Source organism: Haemorhous mexicanus, chromosome 17 (genome assembly GCF_027477595.1).
Source record: "Haemorhous mexicanus isolate bHaeMex1 chromosome 17, bHaeMex1.pri, whole genome shotgun sequence".
NCBI classification, from domain to species: domain Eukaryota; kingdom Metazoa; phylum Chordata; class Aves; order Passeriformes; family Fringillidae; genus Haemorhous; species Haemorhous mexicanus.
The window spans coordinates 2,349,637-2,375,859 of record NC_082357.1 but is presented as its reverse complement, the minus strand read 5'-3'; the positions used below and the strand labels follow the sequence as shown (position 1 = coordinate 2,375,859).

The following is a 26,223-nucleotide window of genomic DNA, read 5'->3' as shown; positions in this document are numbered from 1 at the left end:
CACTGGCATCATCTTGCATCTGTTTACTGACAAAAAAAAAGTAAGTCTCTACAAATTGCTATTTCATCCTATAGTAATATGTTCCAAAAGAAAGTCACCATGGCACTTGGAATGTATATGCCAGAGGGACAGATGGAGAGGCAAGGAAAAGATTAATCATTTTATGGCAGAAAGCCAGTGGTGTTACCAAAAAAAAAAAAGTGAATTCAGTTCCAGTGCAAGAATGGTGGCAATGATGTTATCTGAGCTGAGATGAGAGCACTCACCTAAACCAACCTGCAGCTTTGGCAGTTTGACAAAACATTCAGTTAAAAATACTCACTTTGAAGTCAGTAACAAAGAAAGCCTTAAAATGTAACATTTCAAGAATTGGATTTGATAATTAAATCATGATCTGGCTATCACTGTTCAGAGGAAGCCAAGCTCCAAGTCTCCCATCACTTTAAGCTAATTGCTATAACCAAGGCCTACCACGACAGATTCATGAAGCAATTACTGTCTTGTTCTTCAGCAGTAAATTAACTCAAATTAAAATACTCAAATGTCCAGGAATAACTGTAATTTACTTCATCCTTTATTACTAAAATTTGGTAAAACTAGAAACAAAATATTTAAAACCCCATTAAAAAGAAGCCAGGTGTTTTATTACCACTTGTAATAAGATGTGAAATTCTCTTCCAAGCATTTCACAGAGGCCAAAGAAGAACTTCAGTATTCCAAGGCCTTTAAAAAAAATGAACCCATGTTTTCCCACAATTACTGAAATACAAATTTAATAGGAAAATGTTCTTCACAAATGACTGGATATATAGAGAACAGATTCTTAATACATTTAACTGGAAATCAACTTTTCCCAGGAAAAGAAAATCAAATGATCATATGCTTACACTGTATACATGCCTGAAGAAAGAAAACATCTCCAAAATTGTGCACAAGCCTGAGTACAAACACAAAGAAATCTACTACAATTTCTGCACTCAGTATCACTGTTGTACTTATGAAGCAAAATAAAGCTGAGAAGGTTTACTTTGTAATGAGTGTCACCTCTGCAAACAACAACTTCAAAGCTCTAATGAATAATTAGCCACAATTGATCAATGCATTCCAATTGCTTCAAGAGCTTTTGTAAGTGCCAAGCAGAACAAGTGGCTTTCTTCAGATAAACAAAAATTATTCTTAGGATACAAGAACAGAAACTTAACCAGAACCACAAAATTAACTGCAGATGTTTCAAACATTTGTTTCATCAAGAAAATCTAGTTTGGACATGAAGAATAATTCAACAATACTTGAGAAGAGAATTGTGAAAGGCTGAAATTCAGTGCAGATATGGCTCAACAGATATCCTACTGTATATTCACAGGCCAAAATTTTTATGAGTTAATTCCAGGAGAAGCCTCAGTGTACACTAAAACACATTTATGGTCACACCAAAACACAGTTTTCTAAGTTTTCTAACATAGGTTCCCAACTGAGTATCCCTGTCCTCCCCCAGTTCCTGCACTTCATCGCCATAAAGCTGAACCAAAGTTTAGGAACAGTAGTGATAGGCAAGGGGCAATGTCTTCAAACTGAAAGAGGGGAAATTCACATTAGAGAACTCTTCCCTGGGAGGGTGGGCAGGCCCTGGCACAGGGTGCCCAGAGCAGCTGTGGCTGCCCCTGGATCCCTGGCAGTGTCCCAGGCCAGGCTGGATGGTGTTTGGAGTGACCTGGGTTGGTGGAAGGTGTCCCTGCCCATGGCAGAGGGGGAACTGGATGAGTTTTAAGGTCCTTTCCAACCCAAACCATTCCATGATTCTGTGATTCTATAAATGCAGATTTCTATATCAAATTCAAGCCAAAGTCTGCAGTCCTTCCTTTATTTCCCATACAGTGGATATCAGGCTTGCAGGCTGTACCCAACAGAATTGCCAGCTGTGTCTGCCAGCACCTCAGCAGTGCCTATAGTTGGCTGGAGACAGCCAAGGAAAGGGAGAGCACACCATGCTCCAAAAATTTAGTATTATAAGGAATAAGCTGTTTTGGTAAGAGAAAACAGTAGCACTATTTAAGAGGTTCTTTCTCCATTTATCTCCCAGAAGCTGGCCAAGGATACATTATCAGGCAGCCCATGGAATGTGATATTCCACAGAGGTGGCAGAAAAGGCAACAGTAGCTCTGAGGAGGAACAGCAACAGGAAAAGTAGCTCCAAAATATAATGAAAAGAGATATTCTGTGTCCTTCCTCTACAATGTATACTCTCCTTGACAGACATGAATCCTGAAGGAAAAGAGGAAACACTGAAGGGAAAGGCTGTGACTCTAAAAGTAACTATACTTTGCAATTGCAGACCAAGGAGAAAATCAAATAGACAAGACACAAACTCACAGTACAGGTTACACTAAATACATTAAAAAGAAACAAAAATCAATACTGCTTACTCCAAGCAAGTACTTAGCACAAATATCACAGCCTGATATTAACTATGGAGAAATGTAACTATAAATAATTTACACTGTTAAAATAATTCTAAAATAACTTTAAGAATCAAATATGTTTTTTTTTTTGAATCACCACAGTGACTTCAAGAGCTACTGTGACATTTCCAGTCCTAGAAAACATGTCCTCCTTGAAGATTTAACAATACCCATGAAGCCATTGAGACAATTCTGAACAGGCTTTTAAACAAGGCAAGATCTGATGGTTGTCTTTAAACAGGATTAAAATTGAACAGTTTAACAAACCAGGCCTGTACACACATTCCTCACTGACAGCAGCTGCACAGAGGATGATCCAGAAATGCTTTTTAACCCAAGATGCCTCATATCAGACTAAGGGAGCCACCACTGTTTGTTCCAAGAGAGAAATCTCATCTTCAACTGGTGGTGTTCCAACACTTGTCCATTAGCAGGGTACAAAGATCCTCCCGTCCTAAAGGCAGTTATTTAATTAAGTCAATTTGCCAAAAGCTTCAAAGGGCATTTGTTTTGTTTCCAAAACTGCCCTGACAAGCAGAGCAGCCATGCAGCCAGGGCAGCATTGTGCTGCAGTCACTCGGAGAACACAAATCCTTTCCATCCAAAACAGCAGCAGAGTGCTAAATAATCTATTTACCACTCTTCAAAACATCTATTTCATTTCTTTTGGCAAGGAGGGTCCTATATTTAACATGCTGTATTTTCATTATGATTCACTCTAAAACAAAGGCACTGTTGAACCTTTTTTAGAGCACAGGACACTGTTATTTCCCCAACCTAAATAGGATTTGTACACAGATACCAAAGAACACATCCATCACTCTGGGATTTGAGAAGTTTCAGAACGTGTAAGCACAGGCATTTCCAGGTGCTACTTACAGGTAGTTTTTGTAGCACCACGAGTCCAAAAATCATCTCAAGTCTTATTAATCTAAATCTCAATTCTGCAAAGTATTCCTGGTCTTAGAATTAAAGCCATTGCTCAGATTACACAAACAGTTAAAACACAAGCAAGCTTAGTGTGCCACTTCACAGTCACAGTAATTTCTGGAGTAAATAAAAATACTCTTTACTGTAATAGCAAGAAGGAAGAGGGTGAAGAGGAGAAACAAGCACATACTATTTACAGTCCATGGACACAGTTACAGCCAACTGATGCCACATACAAATGGACTTCAGCTTCCAAACAAAAACCAACGGGTACTTCCTCCAAACATTCACAAGAAGAAAGAAAAATGCCATTATATTCTGCCATTCCTTATTCTCAGCCCTGCAGAGTAAGCTAGCAATTGTGCCAGTAAGAATTCAGAATTATTTTTGACATATGGAGGGAAAATGTGTATTGAAACACCTTTTGTAGTTTAAATCTTAATCAAGGTGAAGAATAATCTGCCCACTACAAAGTAGATTTGGGCATGCTTTGTGTAACCTCTTGTATCAAAATTGTAACTGCCTATGGAAAAGAGTAAATTTCAAAATTCCAAAATGCAACTTTCCAGCATAATCTTACTTTTTGCCTGATGGTTAAGCATCCTGTTTTCCTTCAACAAAGTGTTCTTCACTCGTGGAAGCTGCAAAAGGAGAATTGCCTTCTCTCACTGCTTCCACTCCTGATCCATTTCTCAGGAAGGCTGACACAGTTTATCAAACTCTATGCAATCTTCCAAGTTTCCTGCACTGCCTTTTTTCTACAGAAACAGACCACCAGCATTTAGATTCCAGACCTTAGCACTGTCTGCTTTGACACATGTCTGTATGTCCTTCCAATTACAGGATTCCCAATACAATCACAGCTCACTGTCAAGCACAAATATTAAGTTTATCTTTTAAATAAGGGCAAGATTTGAGACCTGCTAAAAGGTCTTTTCATCAGAAAGGCTCCTGTGAAATCATATCTACATGCATGATTAGAGTCTCTTAAGAAAATTACTGTGACATCTTTGTCTTCTTCCTTCTGACTGAAGGAACCAGGCATTTCGTAACTTCTACACACCAACGTTTCAGCTGGCAGGTTTTTCTCCCTCCCAACATCTGAGTCATTTTTAACTTGAGTATTAAAAACCCCAAACTACAAACAGCAGCAGGAAGATATGTGAAAGCAGTCTGAAAACTGGAAAGACGTGGTCTCAGTTACATCTATCAGTATCTGGGAGTTTCTGTCATGTTGACTAACCTGAAACAACACTGTGAATCCTGCTTTTAATCAATGGCTTCCAAAGGAACTGGTGAATCTGCTGGTTTCAGTCCCAAAACCTTCTTTCAGATAAACTTCTTAGAAATAAACCCCACTCTAACAACAAAAACTGAAGAATTACAAGACCCTTACCAATATAATTGGTGGCTAGTGACAAAAACCTTAATGTTTGTGGTGTTTTATCACTGTAGAAGATAATGGCACAATTCTGCTCTGAAGAGATCCCATAACACTTAATTTTTGTCAGCTGGCTGATAAGCCAGTGCAAGTGCACAGAGAGGCTTTTGGGTGTGAAGCAGGAGGAGTGGAAACCGAGCTGTGGTTTGTCCCCACCAAGGCTCAGTGCTCTGTTTCTTGCAGCCCTGGAGCCAAACTGAACCTTGATAGCTGCATAAGACCCAGCCAAGTGCCTATCACTGCAAAGATCTTCAATTACATTGCACAACTGCAAACAAGACTTAACTCATGTACTAGAAACAGGAAACAACTGAATTTCAGGTGCCAGGAGTAAGAGTTGTGGGAAGTGAGCTTTTTAAGTCACTAAATCTCTTTGACGTATCAGCAAACTCATCTGTGGAGCTCCACTTTCCACGCTCATGTTTCAAAACAAAACTGCCTCAGAGACTTTCATTTTACTACGAGTCACTGAGTTTTGCTATTATGTGTTTCTCTGTATTGATAGCTTTCTTCTGTTGCATTATTACAAAAACACATGTCTCACCTCAGTAAAAATGCTGTTTTGGTGCTCCTTGTTTATCAGAGAATGGAGCAGCTATGGTCGAGTCTGTAACATGATCAGGAGCCCCTGGAACTGGGAAGCAGCCCTGTTTGGAACAGGATTTGGACTGGCTACTGGTGTTTGCCAGAGGCATGGTCTGCTAGGAGACAGGCAGCTTGGCAGCCAAGCATGGACAACTCCGTGGATGAGAAGCAAATTAACTGCAAGTCATGTTAAAACAATTCAGGCAGAATTCAGACAGATTGAGAGCCACCACAGAAACAAACAGCACCAGCAGTTTGCTAAAACACACAGAGCTGCAAAGGAATGAGAACATCTTCAGCTGACTTAATTCACAATCAGCAAGCGTATCTAAATCTGGTACTCAGCAAGAGCAACTGGGGGATCTGTTTAAATAAATAGTTGGCTTCATTTTTTCTCATCACAAATTTTCCTTACCACAGTTTCCTCACAACCCCGAGTCAAGTAACAAAACCACATACATTGTGTAAATCCTGCTCTTTAACACAGCTCATTATCATATTTAATTTACTCAAGATTAATTTCCAACACTCAGTGAACAGCACAGGGAGCAAAACTGTGAATGTGCTTGTCCAAGGCACATGTATTATACAGACACCCTGCCTGGAAACAACCACAGAATTCACTCCTTTTATAGCTCAACATTAAAAAGCCCCGAGACAACAGGTTATTCTCTTGGTAGTAATAAAAAATGGTTTTACTGGTTTCTGAAGTTCACTTCTGGTAAGAGTTCCTCCTCCTCTTTAATCTGAACCTACTCTTACTGAAGCATACACTGCCATGTGGCTATTTTGACTGAAATAAAGTTGAAAATATGCACTGTCCAAACAAATTAGGCCAATACCATTTAGAGGAAAAAACTGTTCTGCACTCATAGGCAAAAATCCAGCAGACCAGATCTAGTTTTGCACAGTTAGTGACTGTTTTGAGTCTGTTCAGGTTTTGATGCCAATCCCACTGCTGGGACCAACTTCCAGTGGGGCTTAAGTCCATACACAGAGGTAAGGAAAACTCATCTCTTGCACACAGCACTTGGAACTCTGTATCTGAACTCCCTGCTACCTCCTGGAATACTACGCTGGAAGATCTGCCAGCCAGATCAGCTTTTCTGTCAGTTTCTCCCTGCACACAGGTTCTATTTCATATCAATATCAGTATTTTCCTTCAGAGTTTTCAAAACAGGTAGACTGAAGTTACTCAAAATATTCAATCTTCAAAAAGGCATCCCAAAAAAAAACCCAAACAACCAATAATGGTGTAAACCTCATAACTAGGGATGAAAATAAACAACCATATTCTTCTCTCTCTTTATAGATTCAGTCTGACCAAACAAATCTTTTTCTGAGGCATACAGAGCCCAGTAATGTTTGATTAAACTGTGCCTGCCCTTCAGAAGGAAAGCTGAACTTGGGGTAGGCTTAATGGCTCTATAAAAAAAAAAATACTTTGAAAGGAGCCCCCAGCAAGCTGTATCTTCACTGCAGCTTAACAGCAATACCCTCTGCAAATTATCAGCCATGCACAACTCCAGATTTTTTCCTTAATTTCTGCTGCTGGGTACCAGAATATCCTTGTTGGAGTGACAGTACACTGAAGTTCCTGAAGAAAAGGTGATTCCTTTTACAGAATTGTATAAGGAGGCATTGTAGCTTGGAAACACATGGAAAAGAAAACACTCAAGAGTCCTCTCATCTGAATGGGACTTTACTACTTCTTAAGGGAAAGAGCAAGTAGGGGAATCACAGTCCAAAACTCCTAACACAGGGCAAAAAGGAAGCCTGAGAACCATACAGAATAAATGGGAACTTCCCAACATTTTTTTCTTATTTTCCACGGGCTTTGACAGCTGTACTATACATGAGGAATGCATCTCAGCAAGAGACTGTCTACCAACTCATTGAAAGAAACTCAACTTCCAGCCCTTGCCAGCCACAGAGAACAGGAAGGTTTCATCTCCTGCACTTGGGAAAGATGAGCTCCCACAACAACAGGAGGCACAAGCATGTCTCCAATGAAGTGCTCATTCCTAGGGAAGCAATGACCATCTGCTGAGCTTTGCTACTGCTTACCACATCCAACAACCAACAATCTTAAAAAACCACCTCTAACAAGAAGTTCCAGACGGTTTGAACACGTTTTCTGGACTTAATGGACTCAACAAAAACATGGTACAACACAACAGGGCAATTCATTACTGCTGGAAATGACTGTGACAAGATGATCTGTTCCTCTACTCCCATCAAGTAATAATTGTTCAAAGACAAATCCTTTCCTCTTTAAAGCTGATTTCCTAAGGAACTTCAACCTAGTCCAATAAAAATTCTCCTTGCAGTATCATCCAAGAAAAAAGGGCCACAATGCCACAATTACAAGCAAAATTGTTACAGCAAAGGAGACTGCCAGTGAAGGGAGCAGAGATACACACAGTATCATAGAAGAGGTAGTTCCTCAAAGGTTTCCAGGTATCTCAGCAAGAAAAATCACTGATCTTTGCAGTATCATGTGAAATCTTTGCTCACATCTCTACAGACTGAGGAGGTACTTTATTTTAATCTCTCCTTGCCAATGGAAGAATAATTGTCTTGATATCAGCACCCTCTTGCCCTGTGACACTGAGAATTAGTTCTTTTCCACTCCTGTTTGAAGAGGTTAGGGCTAAGGTTTACCCCCACCTTCGGCTCATGCAAGCACAGGAACATAAACCTCAGTCACCCTGCTCAGTCCTGCCTTAAAATAGCAAGTCCAGACCAAAATTAACAATCATGGTTGATGATGATGCAGATGAAATGAATCCCTGCAATTTCTGAGATCAGGTGAAGGGACCAGATTCTGGATATTTTTCCTTCTTTTTCTCTTAATAGAAAGAATGCTTATATAAACACACCACAACAAACAAAACCAGAAAAAGGAATGGATTGATCACACACTAAAAAAGGATTAAAACCAACCACTGCAGAAGCAAGGTCTTGCCCAGCAAAACTGGTCCCAAACCATAAAGGGTCACAAGTTCCCCACAGTGCATATAAACACACTGAACTGAGAAAAATGGGCTTCAGAGCTGTACTTGAACAAGGTTAGTCAGAGATGCACATCACTTATTTTTAATGTAATTAGAAGATCTTGCTTTAAATAGTTCTTTTAGGTATTTTTTTCTGCATTTGTAGTTCACAGCTGTTTCTTTCCCTTAGGATATTGCTACAGTCATCACCTAGAGAATTTCCTTCCAGCCCTGATACAGATACAGCTGGATGGCAGCTACATTTTAAGCTGTTTAGACAAGTTGGACACTGTTCACTATTAGGTAGATCAGCTGCCTCACCACTTTTATTACAGCTCTTTAAATCTTTTAAGCTGTACACATTAAGTGGTAAACACCAGGGAATCAGGAGGTGAAAAAACAAATAACCCAAAATTTCCTTCATCAGAAATTTCAGTTTCAGAAGAACAGACAAACTCACTGAAGTTTGTCTTTGTTTTTCTTAAAAGCTTTCCTGGAGCATCAATAAGAAAAAGCTAACACACAATCATGGCTGATAATCCTATTAGGACAATAAACTGGGGGATGGGGAGAGACTGGAAAAGGATACCAATCCTCAAATGCCAACTAAGAAAATGGCAAAGATAGAGAACACTGCTGTGTGGTACAAGAACATTCAGGGAATAAGTATTTGTTCCAAAGTGGAAACACAAAATCTCTGTGTAAAACACTGAGCTCTGAGCAGGTGCAAACTCTCTTTACTAAGAGAAAAATAAGATATATATATATATATATATATATAGAGTAAAAGTTTTTAAAGAAACACAACGCTTTTAAGCTTCATCTTATTCAACAAGAGATGGAGCCCTGGAAAACACCAGTTTTCCTGTTTTACTTGGCCAAGTTTTAAAACATTATTTTCTTTTAAGTGCACATTCAAAAAAGCACCATTTTATCACTTATGCTCTGTCATGAAAAGTCCTTTCACTATTCTCTTCCAGTGCATTCCTTGCTCAAGCCAACTTTACTTTGCTTTTTGCACATGTGTAAACTGAGGCTGTCTGGGTCCCTTTCCTGAGCTGGTGAATCCATTCGCAGCTGGCAACAGGCTAAGCCTGAATTCCTTGAAATCTGGAATTTGTCTGAGATTTGGCCTGTTCTTTACCAGAGGTGGGTTTGTTTAAAATAAATCAAGACCTCACAGAGCCTCCCCCATCAGGCTCACACAGACTCTGTCAGCAAGTCCTTTGCTTTGGGGTAATTCTACTTCAGTTGGTTCACAAGAAACTGAATAGTGACTAGGAAAAACATACTCCCAAGAACTTAGGTATCTGTAAATTCACAGAAATAAGCCAGATAAACAGAATTCCTCACTCTTCCCACAAATTTCAAAGGAAAACAAAAGAAAGATAAGCTCTCTTTCAGTGCAGACCAATCAGCTTCCACACAATAAAATTAGCTGTCTCCAGCCTCCAAAACAGTTATGTCAACTTTCAGATGCTCTGACCGTCACTCTTCCTTAAGCAGAAGCATCTCTTCACTGCAGAGAGAATGCTTTTTATGGCTTTTATTTTTAAAAAAACGAAAATTAACTATACAGTACTCCAAAGTGATGTGAGCACCACTTCAGAGTACAGGATACACTTTCATGTCAGACAATGCAATTTTCCCCACAATACTAACACATCAATGAATTAACATTTACATCCTAATAAACTACAGTGACAACAGCTCCTGATGAATGAATAGATAAATTATCAGAGATAAAAATTGACCTTTTTTCTACATATCAGAACATGGTGGGTTTGCCATCAAAATTTCATGAAGGAAATGTACCAAAACAATCCAAACAAGAGATAAGGCACAGGGCAGGAGGAGCAGCAGTCAAAACACTGCTCTAAGCTGACACCTGGGAAACAAAGAACTAAAAAGCAGTAACTGTATCAAACAGAGAGCCAGACCAGTGCCCCATGACAGAAGCAGATACTTCCAGGTATATATTCCCCGCCCTGATTCACAATGGCCACCAAATTAGGCTCTTGCCCTCTCACAGTTTGCATTAGCTTGGCAATCTTTGTGAAATTTTATGTTCCCAGATCAGTTCCTCCATATTTAAAAACCATTCGCTGCACGGCTGCTGACAGTGGTCCTTGACAAAAGGAGCAATTGCTACACCTCTCCCTTCAATCTCCAAGGGTTCACATGGCTTTAGAAGATGGCATTGTCTGGCAGCTAAATTGAGATCCTGCACACGAGAAATCACTTGCTTCCTTTCTGCAGGATTATGCTACTCTTTTCTAATTCACTCTGCTAAGATACTTTCCAACTTCTAGCTTCGAAGATGTCTTTTTCAACAAGTGCTTTCATTTCTGATTACATGAGAAGAACTGCTTCAATTATCTCCTTTTCACAACATCACTGGTGACTGAAATGGGTAACTACAGACTCGAGAAAGCACATCCTTTAGTTCTGTCCCAGAAAAGGATCTACTGTGTTTCCTAAACACCTGTATGGAGAAAAACAAGTGCAATAAATAGAATACAGTAAATGGCATGTACATACTTTAGTAATTGCTCCTGTCTGTGCTGTGTTCAGCCCGGTGTGCCCAGCCATCTGTGGAGATACTTGGGTTAAAGTCTCTGCCAGCACACTGCCTGCATTCCCCTGCATGGCAGGGGCAGAATATTGCATTCCTGCTCCCCTTCCTCTTCCAGCTGCCCCAAGAGATCCATTCATTACCTGCCCTTGTCCTTGCTGAGGCTGATTCATTAAACTGTGACCAGAATTACTGTTGAGAAGGCTCTGGTGTGTCTGACTGAAATTAGTATTCATACATATCCCAGGTCCAGTCTGTGATGTTGCAGGGCTGCTCGTCACCATTCCCACTTGTTTTTGTGCTTGAGAGTTCAGAGTTTGGGATGCAGGTGTGGTAGGTCCAGAGGTGCTGGCTGCTTGCTTGGCCAGGCCCGGAGCTGAGGAGTCTCCTGGGTTCAGCGGGCTCTTGCCCATGGCGCCCAGGCTGCCGATGCTCGCGCTGTTCGGCTGCCCCTGCACCTGAGCACCGACCCCCTGCTGCACGGGGCTGCCTGAGTTCACACTGCCAATCCCTGGGTTCAAGGAAGAGCCGCTGCTGCCCCTCAGAAGTTCAGAAAGTTGTTTGTGTTTGGAAGCCGCATCTGGAACGAGGTTCCCACTGCTATTTAAAAGGCCCAACTCGCCATTGGGGATCAGCTCATCAGGAAGATCATTTTCCAAGTCAAACAAAGATCCAAAATCTACAAGTTAAAACAGAAACATGGGTGAGAAAACATGACAAATGAGTAGCTAAAATATTTGTCTTTGCTACTTTGTACCAGTGTTAACAACGACAGGCATTCAGGATGTCTTTAGCCAGGACTAGAAGCGAGTGAGGGTCCCTGTGACACGAAACTCCAGAGCCTTTCAGAGCACAGCCATCACACACTGTGCACACACAACCACACAGGGCACAGCACTGGCCAATAAACAGATTTTCTGGCAAGAATTTTGACAAAACAAAGCTTAAGAAAACGAAGGCGGCATGAATACAATGATCTAATCTAATGCTTAGATTTCCCTTGTTTTGGCTAAAAAGATGAAGGCAGAAATAACAACAGATTTTTCTCCTATTGATTTATGCTCCCAAAAGAGCAATTACATCACCTTTTCCAACCTCCTCTGTAATCCCAAGCCACCGCATTTCACCCTGCAATTCTACCCTGTCATTTATGTGTGCACATGGCCAAAGAACATCTTCCAGCATTGCTTCAAAACTTCACCAGAGAACAACAATGATTTTCTCAGCAGTTTGATTCCAGTTTCACATATAAGGACATTTAAGATCAGCTTCTAGTCATTGATTGTACCATGATCTGCTATCTCAGAAGATCCCGAAAGGGACTCAGCATTTTCTCCTTGTAATGCCTCTTGAATCGAGTCACTGCTCGATTCCTGAACAGCTCAAATAATTCAAATGGCTCTGTAAGTGCCCAGCCATCATTTACCATGCCCAATATTGACAGATGTAATCCACACACTCTCCAGATGAGCAAAATAAATCAATCAAATCTTCATTAAGCCACTTGAAGGAACAGCTCTGCCTGGCTGCAACATCCAGACTAATAAAAAGTGGTGGGGCTTTTATTTTTTTCCTTTAAAGGACCAACTCAGGTTCACTAAAATATCTTATTGCACATCATAAGCAGCATCTGCCTAACAAGACTATTTTAGTATGTAACTAAAAAACAGAATGTTACTTCACTGGATATAGGTACTTCCATGTGAAAATAAAAGTTACATATTTGAAGACATAAGGACAGGCATATATTCATAAACATCTAAGCAGACCAGCCTCAATACACCAAAGTAGCTGTTCAAAAACACAACACATCTTGGAAGAGTTTTCCAATCCAAAGATGTGAACCAAAACAATCACTTCTCACTGTAACATAAATGAGTGAAAACATTATTTTGCCCCCCAGGCCAGCCCTGACAAACCCCAGTCCTTCACACTGAGCAACAAACTACATTTTTTCCAGGTTGGAGCAAAGAAGCGTTCTTTACTTGAGAAGGATATTCCAAAGGCTTCATTGTTTTCAAGTTTAATTCCCTCTTCAACCACAAAAAGTTGGTGCAAGATCCAGGCTGCAAAAATTATGTAAGATGGCACACTGAAAAGAAACAACAAACCTCAAGCAACACAAACTGTATCACAAAGCACAGATGCATCACCAAGCCATCTCAATACACTTTAATATCACACATTTTATCAGCATGGGCATTTCCAATTCAACCTAACTGAAGAAAAATTAATCAAAATGGTCAGACTAGCAATGCCTGGTGAGTTACACAAACAGGCACAGTAAACAAAGACAAAAACATTAAATTCTGGCTGTTTTGAGGTGCTCAAAGCACCATGTCCTTCAGGGGCCCACACTCTGCCATCAGCACCTACTGGAGTCAATAATCCTTCCAGGACTGCATGATGTCAGCCATAACAAACACACCCTGCTCAGAACAGAGCCCCTGCTCCCTTCCAAGCAGGCAAGGAACAAGCTAACATTTCATTTAGCAAGATTCATTAAAGTATTTTTAATTTCTCTTACTTGCTGCCTTTCCTTTTATGTCTTTAGTTCATCTTTCCTGCTTGTCTTCTAGAAAAACTCCTGGTGTACCTTTGACTCCATGATGGCTCCATCTCTCCTCCAGTTTCCCACAAAACATCTGGACACTGACCAGGCTGCAGTCTGCCACTTCCTAGACATTTTGGTTCTACTTTCCCTATTTCAGCTGGGAATGCTGGGAGGCTCTGGGAAGGCTCTGTCACTGGCAGTGGCTGCAGCTGGAGCCTGACCAAATCCATCTGCCTGGGCATCGAGGGTGGCACACGGGGCCAGGGCTGAGGCTTCCCCTCTCTTCAACTGCTCTCACCACCCCAGTTCCCCCAAGTTCAAGGTTTCCAGTGCTCATTACACAACTTCTGTAAATCCTACAAAAAGGTCTTCTTCCAAGCTTCTGCATCTGGAAAACTGTTAATATTTCAGGGACCATAGATGTGTGGGTGCAGGGATAGGGGCAGAGAAGAAGAGACAAAATGTCAAGGGGGAAGATGCTGCTGTGGCTTAAAGAATAGATTTTTCCAGCTGTATTTCAAAATGGGATGCTGGAGTATAAATGCTCAATTTGTTTTTTTGCTTGGCTGGCTGGACTGTCTCAGTCTTGCCAGAGCCAAGAACTGGAAATGTTTTTGCAGTTTACAAAAAAGAGTGAAGAAAGCATTTGGGAATATTGCCACTTAAAACCTGAAATAATCTACCACTCCTAAGCTCCTGTAAGAAGGCTGTACATTTAGGTTAGACATGGAAAATGTACTGCTCTGCCAGCAGGAAAATAAAGAGCAGGTAAACAACTTAACACAATGGTCCTGTAAAAATTCACCAAGAATTCAATTGTTCATGCAATGATTAATCATCTTCTTTTATATTTCATCAGAGTCATGCACATTAAAAACAGCAACACAAGGCACATTTTACAACGGTTATAAAATACAACAGAAAACAAAAATCTACTTGAGCATGTCTGCAACAAATCCATAAAGATAAGAGATTGTCTTGGCAGTTATAAAAAGAATAAGTATATTTACACACATATAAAAATCTGCCATAATAAGAACATGGCCCATTTCTAGTGACAGAGAAATGAAAAGCAACTGCAGTCCCTCCATCCTCACAAGAAGAACAGAATTGATCCCATTCTCAATGCTTCAACTGCTTCTCAAAGGCAGCTACCAGGAGGCTAAAAACCAAGGGATGCCTTTGCCTTTACATGCAGTTCCCTGAAGCAATGGTCAGGGAACACCTTTGCTGACAAGTCCCACCAAGCTTTAACCAGCTCCATCCTCAAAGCTGCCACGCGCCCAGCACACATCAGAGCAGGAAAAGTGGTCTGGATTTTAAAGGAGAACAGACACCCTAAACCCAAAAGGCACATACCTCTAACTCAGTGCTCATGAAGCAGCAGAGCTGACTAAGGCTGCGGAGATTCAGCTCGTCGTGTCTTGTCTCTAACACGGCACCTCTGATCCTCAACCTCATACCTTTCATTACCTCTGTCATATAAACCCCTACGTCCTCTTAACAGCAGAGCACCAAAAAACCCAGAGATTACATTTTCTGGAAGGCATGGAAAAGCACTAGGCAAGTACCACACCCCCACTCTTTCCAAAGGGCTCCTTCTCCAATCTGAGCATTCTGCGTTCCTCGAGCAGCTATTTTCACACATCGAAGATAACCACACTTGAGACAGTTTCTCTCCTAATTTCACTCTTAGGAGCTTAAATGTCACAGCTTTCTGCCTTCCTGGACAACACTTTCAGCAACCAGAATTAAAAAAAAAAACATGTTCTGTTTCTTTCTAGGCCTTCTCAAAAGAAAAAAACCCCAAAACTCTGCTGCATCTGTACAACCGCTTGTGAGTGTTACTGGGAGACTTTCCTAATATACAAATTCAATCAATTAACTTGTTTCAATGTCGCCATTTTTCCCCCTTTAGCTCAGCCTGGAGAGGTGACAAACATCCTAAGGTGTTTCATTATGTGTCTTATTATCTCAAATGTACCTCACAGCAAGCAGGAGGAGAACTATCAAATTCAGTTTCATTTTTTACAGCATAATCTTTGCTTGAGACGTGACTGGGAGTTATCCTGTCACAAACTGACTGTTCATGGCATGGAGCAGACACTGAAGTCCAGCACACAAGCAGTATTTTCACCCTGCCTTTCTTTCATGCCAACATAGCTGTTACATTTCAGTGAGCCCAATTTTGTTTTGTAAGGCTTCTTTCAATCACGCCAGACCCCAGCAGACAAAGCCTCAACAGTTCAGAGCTCCAGCCATTCCCTAAAATTCACTGTCAGGTAGCTCCCCTCAATAGCCACACTGTGTGGCACAGTCAGCAATTACCATGTCCATTCCAGCTTCCTTTCCAGGTTTGAGGATTCTGTAATTTATTGTTTCACAAAAGACAATTATTGCATTTAATGTTTTAGAGCAATTAAACAACGCGTTCACGGAAAATCTAAAATTTCCAGCAAGGAAACTTCAGATTTGTGTCTTTACCTAACAAGACACAGAAAGCTTTGGAACTGACATGCATCTGACCTTGACTTTCAGCAGAGCAGAATCACTTCTTCTGAAAACCACGTTTAACAACCAGGTTGAGGATGATGATGATGATGATGAGGGCCCCAGCTGGGTTAAGGAGACCCTGATGGCTGGGTGGAGGGTGATGAGAAGGAATAAGAGATCCAAAATCAAGGATGTGGATGAGTCTTAACAATTTATGGCTTGAATAATAAAATATTTGAATATTTAACTAAATTTCTACCTGCTTGATCGTTTGCACTTGGGATGAGAAAGGAATACAGTCTGGGTTGCTCGTTCCTAAGTCATGGGAGCGGTCAAAACTCAAATGTGCTGATATGAACATCACTTTTTGGAATCCTTGGGACCTATCTCTAGAAAATTCATTGGAATCATCACCACAGCTCTCTCTTGTCGATAGGCCCAAAGTCACTCAGGTTGGAAGGGACATCAGGTCTGACTGCAGCCCAGTCCTCCACCTCCTTTCAAAGGGCTCCAGCCCCCAAACTCCTGAGCAGCCCTTCACTGAACTCACTCCAGCTCCTCCATGACCTTCTCAGTGATGGAGAGGAGGCTGAACAGTCTGTAGCTGACTGCATTGTCTTCTAAGCCTTTTTGAAAATAGGTTTATCACTTGCCTTTGCTTGCTTTCCTGTGGCTGGGATTTTAGAGACAGCTCCTAATACCTCCCCAGTCCATTTTGGTAAGACTTCAGCAATTAGGTGACTTTTTAAAACTGAAGCTTGCTACACCAACAAATCATGAAATTAATGAAAAAAAAAAAAAAAATCAGTTCTCTTCTAACCTTTACTGCAGTACTACCCGTATTCCTGACTCAGCTCCTGACACCAGCTCCACCAGCAGACACAAGAGCCAGGATGGGGAAAATGCAAATATCCACATCCTTTGTGCCACCACTAAGGTGTGATAACAACTACCAGCTGATACAGGAAAAGCCACCTGCTCTGTCCCTGTCCTCCTCCTCACCTCCATGAAAAGAGAGTAGTATAAACTGAGATTTTTCCTTGGTTGCACCAGGTTCAGTCCCCAGCCTCTCTTTCCACTTCCATGTTTTGTATCATGATGTCATAACCTCAAGGTTCTCTCTGCTCTACTTGTCCAAGCTGTCTCCATCATCTCTCTTTTGCTGTGCTCATAATGACAACACAACCTGGGTTAAAAATCTAGAAAAACCCGAGATACTGGTTTATTTCAGAAGTAATTGGTGGGTTTAGGGATTATTCTACCCTTTCATAAAAATAAATCAGAGATTACTTGAATGTTTCCCTATCAATTACAAAGTAATATATGAGAGCACATTAAATGGCTCTTGCACCTGGCACTAAGGCTTAGATAAAGAAGCAAATATGAAAAATATCCAGACATGAAACTAGTCTCTAATCTCTTCCCAGAGGCCAGAGGGGAATAAAGGTAACCCAAAATGTGTGGCAGAAGCAGCCCAATGAGAGTGCTCACTCTGGTCTGCTCTTAGAAGCATCAGATGGCAAATGATGGATTGCCTTTGCCTTCCTCTGCCCCTCTCCAAAGCCATTTCTTCCTCTTAATTGTTTCCCAAGGTATCTTCACTATTTTGACACAGTTGCCATGTCTGCTCTTGTGAATAAGACCAAATCCCACACCCAGCAGCATCCACAAGACACACATGGCTACTGTACCAGTGCACATGGCTACCAGACAAACCCTCTTACAGACCAGAAGGCTTCAGTAAATTTATTTACCATAAGAAGAGAAACCCAGACAGAAGGAAGGGGAGGCAATCTGCCTATGGGCTGGGAAACACCACACATCAGCTTCTCATTCACAAGATCATCCTGATGAAGATTAAATACTTTAAGGTTCTGGGAGCACGTTAACATTACCAGAAGTGAGACTGCCTTCTCATCCTATCACAAACACACACATCATGCCTCTTGCCCAAATTTAACAGCTGACAGAACATTTAAGTTCTGAATGACCCTTTTAAGAGGAATCATCTGAGAGTCTGGTAATTAATAGTGGGCATGCTTAAGTCAGCATGACATGCACAGTCTGTACCAAGTTGGTGTCTGCTTGTGCCTGCCTTGAGCTGCCTCCCACAGCTGCCAGACCCACAGCTTCCCTTAAGGCTGAGCTGCCCTCACTGCCCACCTGGGAAGGGAATCAGGACATAACACATAAGGACACGAATTATCTTGACAAACAAACTTTAGCCGTGACATTCCCTGGCCAGAGACTTTTCAGTGAATATACTGCCAACACAGGTGGTTCAGGTTTTGAAGTGTTCAGCTCCTCATGCTCCCACAATGACTGACAGTGTCAGTGGTGAGAACTCGAGCTCAGGTCTGGCTCAGGAGCTCCCTTCAGCTACATGAGTCCTTCTATGACAATTCCCACTTAACACAGCTTCTCCAGCTGAACCACACAACAGGCCTATTCTGGGAAGAGTGAAATATATAAATACATACTTGAAGTAATATTATGAAACAAGGAAAAAAAAAACTAAGCAACATTACTATGAAACAGGCAAGTCTGGGGTCTCCTCTGTGATGTATAGAAGACATAAAAATTACAAATTCCATTATTTTTAATGCCCCTTTTCCCTCCCTATTTCTGATATCAAATTTAAGGGAACTGTCTTCTGCTTGGCAACTCAAATTCAGCTGTGCAAAGACATACAACCCAAACCAAACCAAACATGCACAAGGAATTAACAGCAGACAAGCACTTGAAACTAACTATTTCTGTATATTTATGTCTAAAAAAGCTTCCAATTGTAACTGACAAAACCAAAAAAACCCCAACTCTTTCATGAATCTTTTACTTTAAAGCACTGGTTCAAAACAGTCTCATCCCACTGAAATCATTCTCATTAATACTTTCCTTTAGGGAGTTTATGAACTTAAGAAAAAACTTCACAAACAAGTGAACCAGACTCATACTCAGTACTTAACTCAAGCCACGTGGTAATTTCCCCATCTCTTCTCTCCATGAGATGACACTACACAAGAGATGACACAGAAGTGATGTCATCAGCAACACCACTAACCCAAGTACAGAGGTACCCGTGGTGGCAAGGCTGGGCAGAGCAAGAGAGCAGCTTGTGCTTTCCTGGTGACACACACACAGGGGCTGCAGTGCAATGTCCCATTTTACTTCTCACTCTGCAGCAGAAGGGCTCTAGCTCTGATTCCTGTCTCTGCCATGTACCTAGGAGATTGGGAGGAACAGTCACCCAGGAAGAATGACTCCCTTTCCCAATGCTGTCTGCCCAAGGAAGCTTCCACAGCACTAAAGGTGACCAGCAGGGAAGCTGGGGATTATTTTCCAGACTTACAGATGTATAAATAAAAATATATCCACACACAAACTGCAAACCAAAGATACTATATTTATCCAGTGTCATAAATAACATCCTTATTTCTCAGTGATGGCAAATAAGAAAGCAGGAAAGGAAGAGTGTGTAAAGAGATTTAGATTAAGAATTATAATTATCACTGCTAATAAAAGTTGCAGTTTTCTTTTAATTCACACTTATGATTTTGTAAAATACTTAATAGTATTTGTTGAAGCATCTTTATTAAAGAGTTTTCCAAATAAACAATTTAGGTTCTCTCTGTATCTTAGACATCTGAGAAGACAGATGGAAAACATAACATATGTTAAAAGGAAGATTTACAAAGCAAAAATTCTTAAAAGTGTAAACCAAATTAGGGTGGATGTGTCAGATTTCTAAGTTATCCCTCAATCTTTTTCCCTGTATAAGAAAAAACCCCAGAATTTTTCAAATTGTGTTCTTCAATTACTCTCTCCACTCTGGTTTCACATTAAACTGCAGTATGTTGTGAATAGGGTGAGGGGCTTTTTCATGTTCTTCTCTCTTAGCAGATAGCAACAGTGAGTAAAATATCTAATAAAGATAAACAATAAGGATATGTGGGGGGTTTTAATGTGAAGCTGCAGGTACAATAAAAAAGCACAGCATGTTGCTGTAGAAATAATTAATGGCATTGGACGATGACTCCAAGGAATGTCCAGCCAAAACAGAAAGTGAATAATCTGCAGCAGAAAACTGGGAATCATTTCACAAGCTACCAAGAGATCTCTGGAGTACAGCAAAGACACAGCCTCTCTTCCTGCCTGCTGCTGGCAGGGCTTCTCCAGGAGCTCTATGGCACAGCATTTTCCTAGTTAACCTTAAGTCACTGGAGGGGCAATAAGTTTGAAGTCCCCAGCACATGTGCAATTATCAAAGTACGAATTTCAAAAAATAAAGGAATGGGCAAAATGGTAGGACTGTGGACTGTCACATATGATCAGGCAAGCAGATCATCTGCTCAACTTTTCATCCCACACAGACATGAGTGTCAAACTCCTTGGAAAAACCTGTAAAAGCCCACAAACACTGGGAGAGTACACAATACCCTCCTATCAGCAGTGCCCCGGGAACTGGTAAGAATTAGCTGTGCTGGACTCTATAAATGAGCCCATTTCTAATCTCAAAAATCTCCTGTCCCAGATCACAAACGCTGGCATCAAAGTATGCAGGTCAGTCACTTCAGGTGAAAAAAACCTAAGAGTTTGTATCAAACTTCTTGCTCAAAGCAAACATCTTGCTTGGCATCATCCTCTCCCATCCACCACCCCCATGATTCATGAGTCTTAAACAATATAACCATGAAGTATTCCACAAGAAACAATATAGCCATGAAGTATTCCACCTCATTTTCCCATCCCAGATAGTTAGGGCACAAGTACCACAAAACAAACAAGACATTCCCGTGGAATAATTACAACTATGCACATTCCTTCACCTACAGCTTTTCAGAAAATGAATTTGTTCCCTAAATTTTCTGCCTATAAATGAGAGCGTGTTCACTTAATGAAATTATCCTTTTCCTTGTTCCAGGGAGAGAATAAGGAAGTGAGTGTGTAACTGTGATTCTTACTTCCACAGCACACACATGACACTCGAGTTTTGCAGGTATCACACAAAACAAGAGCAGATGGATTACACAGGCTTCCATTAAGCTTTTCAGCCACGCAGGAATGAACCCTTTAAAACATCCATACTAATGCTTTCACGTGCCCAAACAAAATCTGGGTTTAGATCACCGAGACGTCACTCCATCTGAAGTCTCTGCTAAGAATGTGAACACAAGCTTAGAAAACCTTGCTGTCTTTCATTAAGCTACTTTGCTTTTGTCCACCTCTTTTCAAACTAAAATCTAAATCCAGTGCAATACACCTATCTGGTTTTTGGCAGGAGAGCAGGATCAAATCAGGCTGCGCATCGACACGAACTTCCTTCTGTGAAGTTCTGTGGCTGCCTGGGAGTCAGCCAGAGATCTACTTATCTCGGCATGTAGGGAGGCACGTGCAACAGGGCAAGCCTTTCCCTGGTGTAAAATCTGGGCCCTGGATGCCAACACACAGGCCAGGAAGAGAACAGGAGTTATCAGGGAGCTTGGCCCGCAGCTTTAACAGCCACATAGCTTAATCTGCACAGGATCAGAAGTTACAGAGGAAAAAAGAATTAAAAATCAACAAAACCCCCTACACAAGGAAGTGTGAAGTGAAAACCTAGCTCTAACGGACTTTGGAAGCTGCTCATCTCACCTTCTTCCCAACTTCACCTACTTTAGGAATTTGTTAACTCCTGATGCCGTCAGGGACACCCTCTACTCTGGCCCAGATTACGCTGTGTTGTTTCTGGAACTGGCACAGCACCACAGCAGCAGAAGCTGCAGGGAACACAGCGAACACAGAAAGAAGCATGGCTTGAGTGAAACTCAGACCCTCACCGAGCTACCTGCAGAAGGGACCACAGTTCAGGGGCCCCTGAACACCTCCAGCCGTGCTGCTGCTCCATTCAGGCACGTTTTTCCCAACCAGCCCGAGACCAGCTCGAGAACGCCGCCAGGTCTGTGTACATTCTGCTGAAGGACCAATGCCAGCAATGTACAAAACAATCACAACGCTCAGCACTGAAATAACACACTACCATAAGCAAAGTTACTGTAATTCTACTTTTTGTAGGAGTCCCTTGTTTATTCTGCGGCACTGGATGAGAACATCTCACAACAGCCACAGAGGAGACAAATGTTTAGGTATGAAAACGCCCGTGTATCCAATAAAGCACTAATTAGACAAAAGCACTACTCCTACCTGGCTAGACAAGGAAAAATCTTTCCCACGGACATTTTACCACAGGAGTTAGCTCGTTCAATACAGCACAGCAATGGCAAACGACGTTAACAGCCAGGAATCTTAACCTTCCTTATTGATACAAAGAGCAGCAGGGCAACAGCGAAATGAAACTACCATGAAACTTAATGACGGTCACAGCACCCATTTCTGTTATCCTTTCATCTCTGCACCCTTCTGCAAGACCAGACACTGGATTTAGCTGCTTAGGTTTAGCAGAAAAGGCCATCTTTTCAGAAGGTAAACAGACCAATTTCAATGGCACAAACTTTGCCCCGGTAAGCTGAGGAGCTATTTTTATCAGAAAGATTAAAGGCAGCTAAAACTTACCCTGACAAAAGGAGTTGCTTAACATCACCGCATCAAAGCATCAAGAGAAATATAAACAAGGAGGAGAGCAGTTGCTTTCTGCCCAATGTTCAGGCCTGCCATCAGAGCCTCGGGTGTGAGCATTTGCAGGCTTGAGCCAAACTGCTCAACGCGGCGGCTGTGAAAGCACGTCCCCATCACGGCAGCCACAGCAGCCACCCATGTGGGGCTACCACTGCAACTACAATCATTCTGTTCAACTCACTGCTCACCCAGGGCAAAAACCTCAGACCCATCTCCCCCGGTCTCAAAGGCCACTTTCCAGGTTGCAACAGAACTTTTCCATTTAAGCCCCAGCACCAGGGAGCAGCCTGGTTTAGTTCCAGGAGCAGGCATTTGACAGCAATCACTACTCAAACTATTTGTATTGCCTGCCACAATGCACGGAAACCTTCAGCAATCCTTCAACGAGCAGCATTAACTGCTGGCAACAAACCTAGAAGTGCTTTTCCTTAAAACAACCCTCTCTTTAAGTGCACAAACATTACCCACACCCTTGGCAGAGAGCTACTTTTGCCTATGGAACACCAGGACGATGACAAAACTCCTTGGACACACTGGTCCAGAATACAACCTGGGGTTTGCTATCCCAGTGCCCCCAGGCCCCCTGAGCCCTGCAGAACTTTCTGCAGATGCTGGAGTTCACACATCCAGCAGCACACAGAGCTCCCCGAGACACACGAGAACTTGCTGAACAGGACGTAATTAAGACTGAAGCATTCCAGAACAGCCCAAGTGAACTTCAAAAAAGAAAGAAGAAAGAAAGAAAAAAAACACCAAACCAAGACACTGGCTACCAGGAGAGTCTAAAATGTCTCGCTGAAGAATTAAAGAACTATAAACTGTATTTGTCCAGAGTTACAAAGAGCATTTCGCAGCAACTTGTGTATCAGCCTTCCGTATATTCCAGGGCTTCCACACAAGATACTAACACGGTTGAATCACAAGACCTCACCTAGATACTCCCTGACAATTCTTAGTCGATACTGTTTCTTTCTCACTTGTTTCATTTATTTGCAGGCTGAGAAGAGAAGGTTTCCATAAAAAACCCCTAAAGGACCGAAGCATCTGCAAAGTGTTGCCAAATGCAGATTGAGCAAGACGAAAAAACCCACAGAATTTATCAGCTCAATTATAGTAATATTTTTTTTTCAGTCTATGAAAACACAGCAGGCACAGCATGATTAACTTATCACTATCCCTTCCACAAGATTCATTAATCTCTGAAAGCAGAAATTCAAGTGCAACAGACTTCGTGTTCTTCTGAAACCACTCTTTCAGGGATTGAAACAGTCGGAACACCGGGAGAGGCCGGTCCAGGCACACATGCTCTTGTGTGTATTTACAACGGGCACACACTGGCTGGAAACAAGACATTTTGATGTGTTTTATTATCTACAAACTCATCACAATTGAAGAAAAAGGCACGCCAGAGACACTACACGACATAGACAAGTCGCAGGGACTGCCAGGCTGCCGGGCATTTCGGCATGCGAGCAGCCCCACAACTTCAATTATTATCGGCAAATCGTTTGGGGTTTACAGGAAAAATGCTTGAAACAGTTTAAGCCAAATACCTTAAAACCTCGGTCACAGGTTAGGAGGTAAAAAAGAGCATAAAGTATTAACTGGAGGGTAGAATTAGATGGTCTTCAAGGTCCTTTCCAACCCAAATCATTCTATGACTAAGAAGCTATTAAGGAGTTTTTATTCCGTAGTGTGTCACACACACGGACACAGTGAAAAAGCCTGTATAGGGCTATTAGCTATGGGTAATCTGTGGGGTTTAAGGAGTAGACAGAAACCTCAACTACCCTTCCAAGAAGGCACCTTCAGCTTCAAGTTGAAGGAGGGTAGATTTAGGTTCTCAATCGGGAAGAAATTCCTTCCTCTGACGATAGCGAGGTCCTGGCACAGGCTGCCGAGAGAAGCTGCGGCTGCCCCACGCCTGAAAGTGTCCAAGGCCAGGCTAGACGGAGCTTGGAGCACCCTGGGATAGTGGAAGGTGTCCCTGCCATGGCAGGAGATGGAAAAAAACGGGCGTTAAGGTCCCTTCCAAGCCGAACCACTCCATGATTGTACAATAAGCAGGACGGCCGGTGCTTCCCATGCCGGGCCCTTCTCCTTCCCTACCCACACCCCACTCACCTGTCCACCTCCAACACCCAAACCGAGGCACTAAAAACGAAGATGATGGAGGAAAAGAAGGGAAACCCAAGTCAAAAAACGTCTCTTTCCAACCGCTATTTATAGCCGGGACGGTACTTGGCGTACGGGTCCCGCCCGGTAACTTCGACTGCAGGAGGCCCAACCCACCCCCGCCAGGAACCGCGGTAGGGCGGGCGGTCCCCCAGGCCCCCCCCTCCGGCGGGGCGGTAGGGGCGGGGGGGTGTGGGGGGGAGAACCGCCGTAGAGCCCCACCCGAGCCACCCCCGCGGCCTTACCTGTGCTATCGCTGGCGGAGAAGCCCGGCGAGTTGAGCTTGGCTCGCTTGGGGTTGGGCGGCCCGTCGAGTAAGTTCTCCGCCATGGTGGCCGGAGCGGCGGAGCCGGTGATCGTTGTCGGGGGGTGCTCGGGGGGGGGCCGAGCTCGCTGTCCCCGCTCCTCCGCCGCACGGGAACCCAACAGCGCCGCTCAGTGCCCGGCCGGCCGCCCCCGCTCCCCCATGCCGGGCCGCCGCAGGCCGCAGGGAGGAGGGCTCGGGGCGGGGAGCGAAGGGCCCAGCGCCCCCTCCCTGCCGGCCGCGCTCCTCCCGGGCGCTCCCCCCGCCGCGGTGCCCGGATGGCGGCTCAGGCCGTCACTCGGGGCGCATTCCGCCCCCCCACACGCTCCCCTCGCCTCGCCCCGTCCCCTCCCCTCCGCGGCGGCGGCTTCGCCCCGGCCCCCGCCCGCCGCCCGCCCGCGGCCGAGGTAGGGGAGGGAGGAGGGGGGGGGAGGAGAAGAGAAGGGAGCGGGGGGGGGGGGGGGGGGGGGCAAAAATTAAAAAAAAGGAAAAAAAATCACCAAAAAGCGGAAAAACGCGCCGACCCCCCAAAAACGCCCCAAAACAATGAGCGCGGCGCGGCGGCGGCGGCGGCTCCCGGTGGCGGCGGCGGCGGTCGGTTGACTCCGGGCGGCTGCGCCCCGCTGGCTCGAGCCCCCTGTGCGCGTCGGCGGCGCTCGGCGCGGCTGCCCCGTGCGGCGGCGGGGCGGCCCCGCTGCCCCGGCCCGGCCCGGCCCGGCCCGCTCCGCCCGCGCCGCGCTCCGGCTCCGCGACAAGATGGCGGCTGTTGATTCCTCAATTAAAAAAAAAAGTTTTTTTTTCTCTTCTCTTTTCCAGAGCCCTCGGGGGCGGGGCGGGGGCGGGGCCTGCGCGCTGCGTCACCGCGCTCGCGGCGCGGCCCCGCCCTGCCGGAAAGGCGCGCGCGGCGCCGGAAGCGCCCGGCGCCGTCCTCAGTTGCTCCGCTGAGGGGCTCGGGGACGGCGGGGGGGTCGGGCGGCGACCCCGCCTCGCACACCGTGCCTGGAGTGCCGTGCTCTCGCTCTCCGCCACTGTCTCGGTCTGCCCTGTTTGCTTCAGTCGGGGCTCCCCCCGCAGCACCCCCTCACAGCGTCCCCTCTCC

The 26,223-nt window shown here is 43.6% G+C and overlaps 1 protein-coding gene across 5 annotated transcripts in view; it reads right to left on the bottom strand.

The window, feature by feature from the left end:
- CREBBP (CREB binding protein) overlaps positions 1-25,433 on the bottom strand; it is a 97,273-nt gene extending 71,840 nt beyond the window's left edge. For 2 of the 5 annotated variants that reach the window (XM_059861947.1, XM_059861948.1), the window contains exons 1-2: positions 25,066-25,433; positions 10,953-11,665 (exon numbers count right to left, since the gene is read on the bottom strand). In XM_059861947.1, coding sequence (XP_059717930.1) covers positions 10,953-11,665; positions 25,066-25,150 — 798 coding nt within the window. In that variant the 5' untranslated portion in view covers positions 25,151-25,433. The remainder of the gene's footprint in view (positions 1-10,952; positions 11,666-25,065) is intronic. The other 3 variants (XM_059861949.1, XM_059861946.1, XM_059861950.1) reach the window with 3 other exon arrangements.
- Positions 25,434-26,223: the final 790 nt, after the last annotated feature.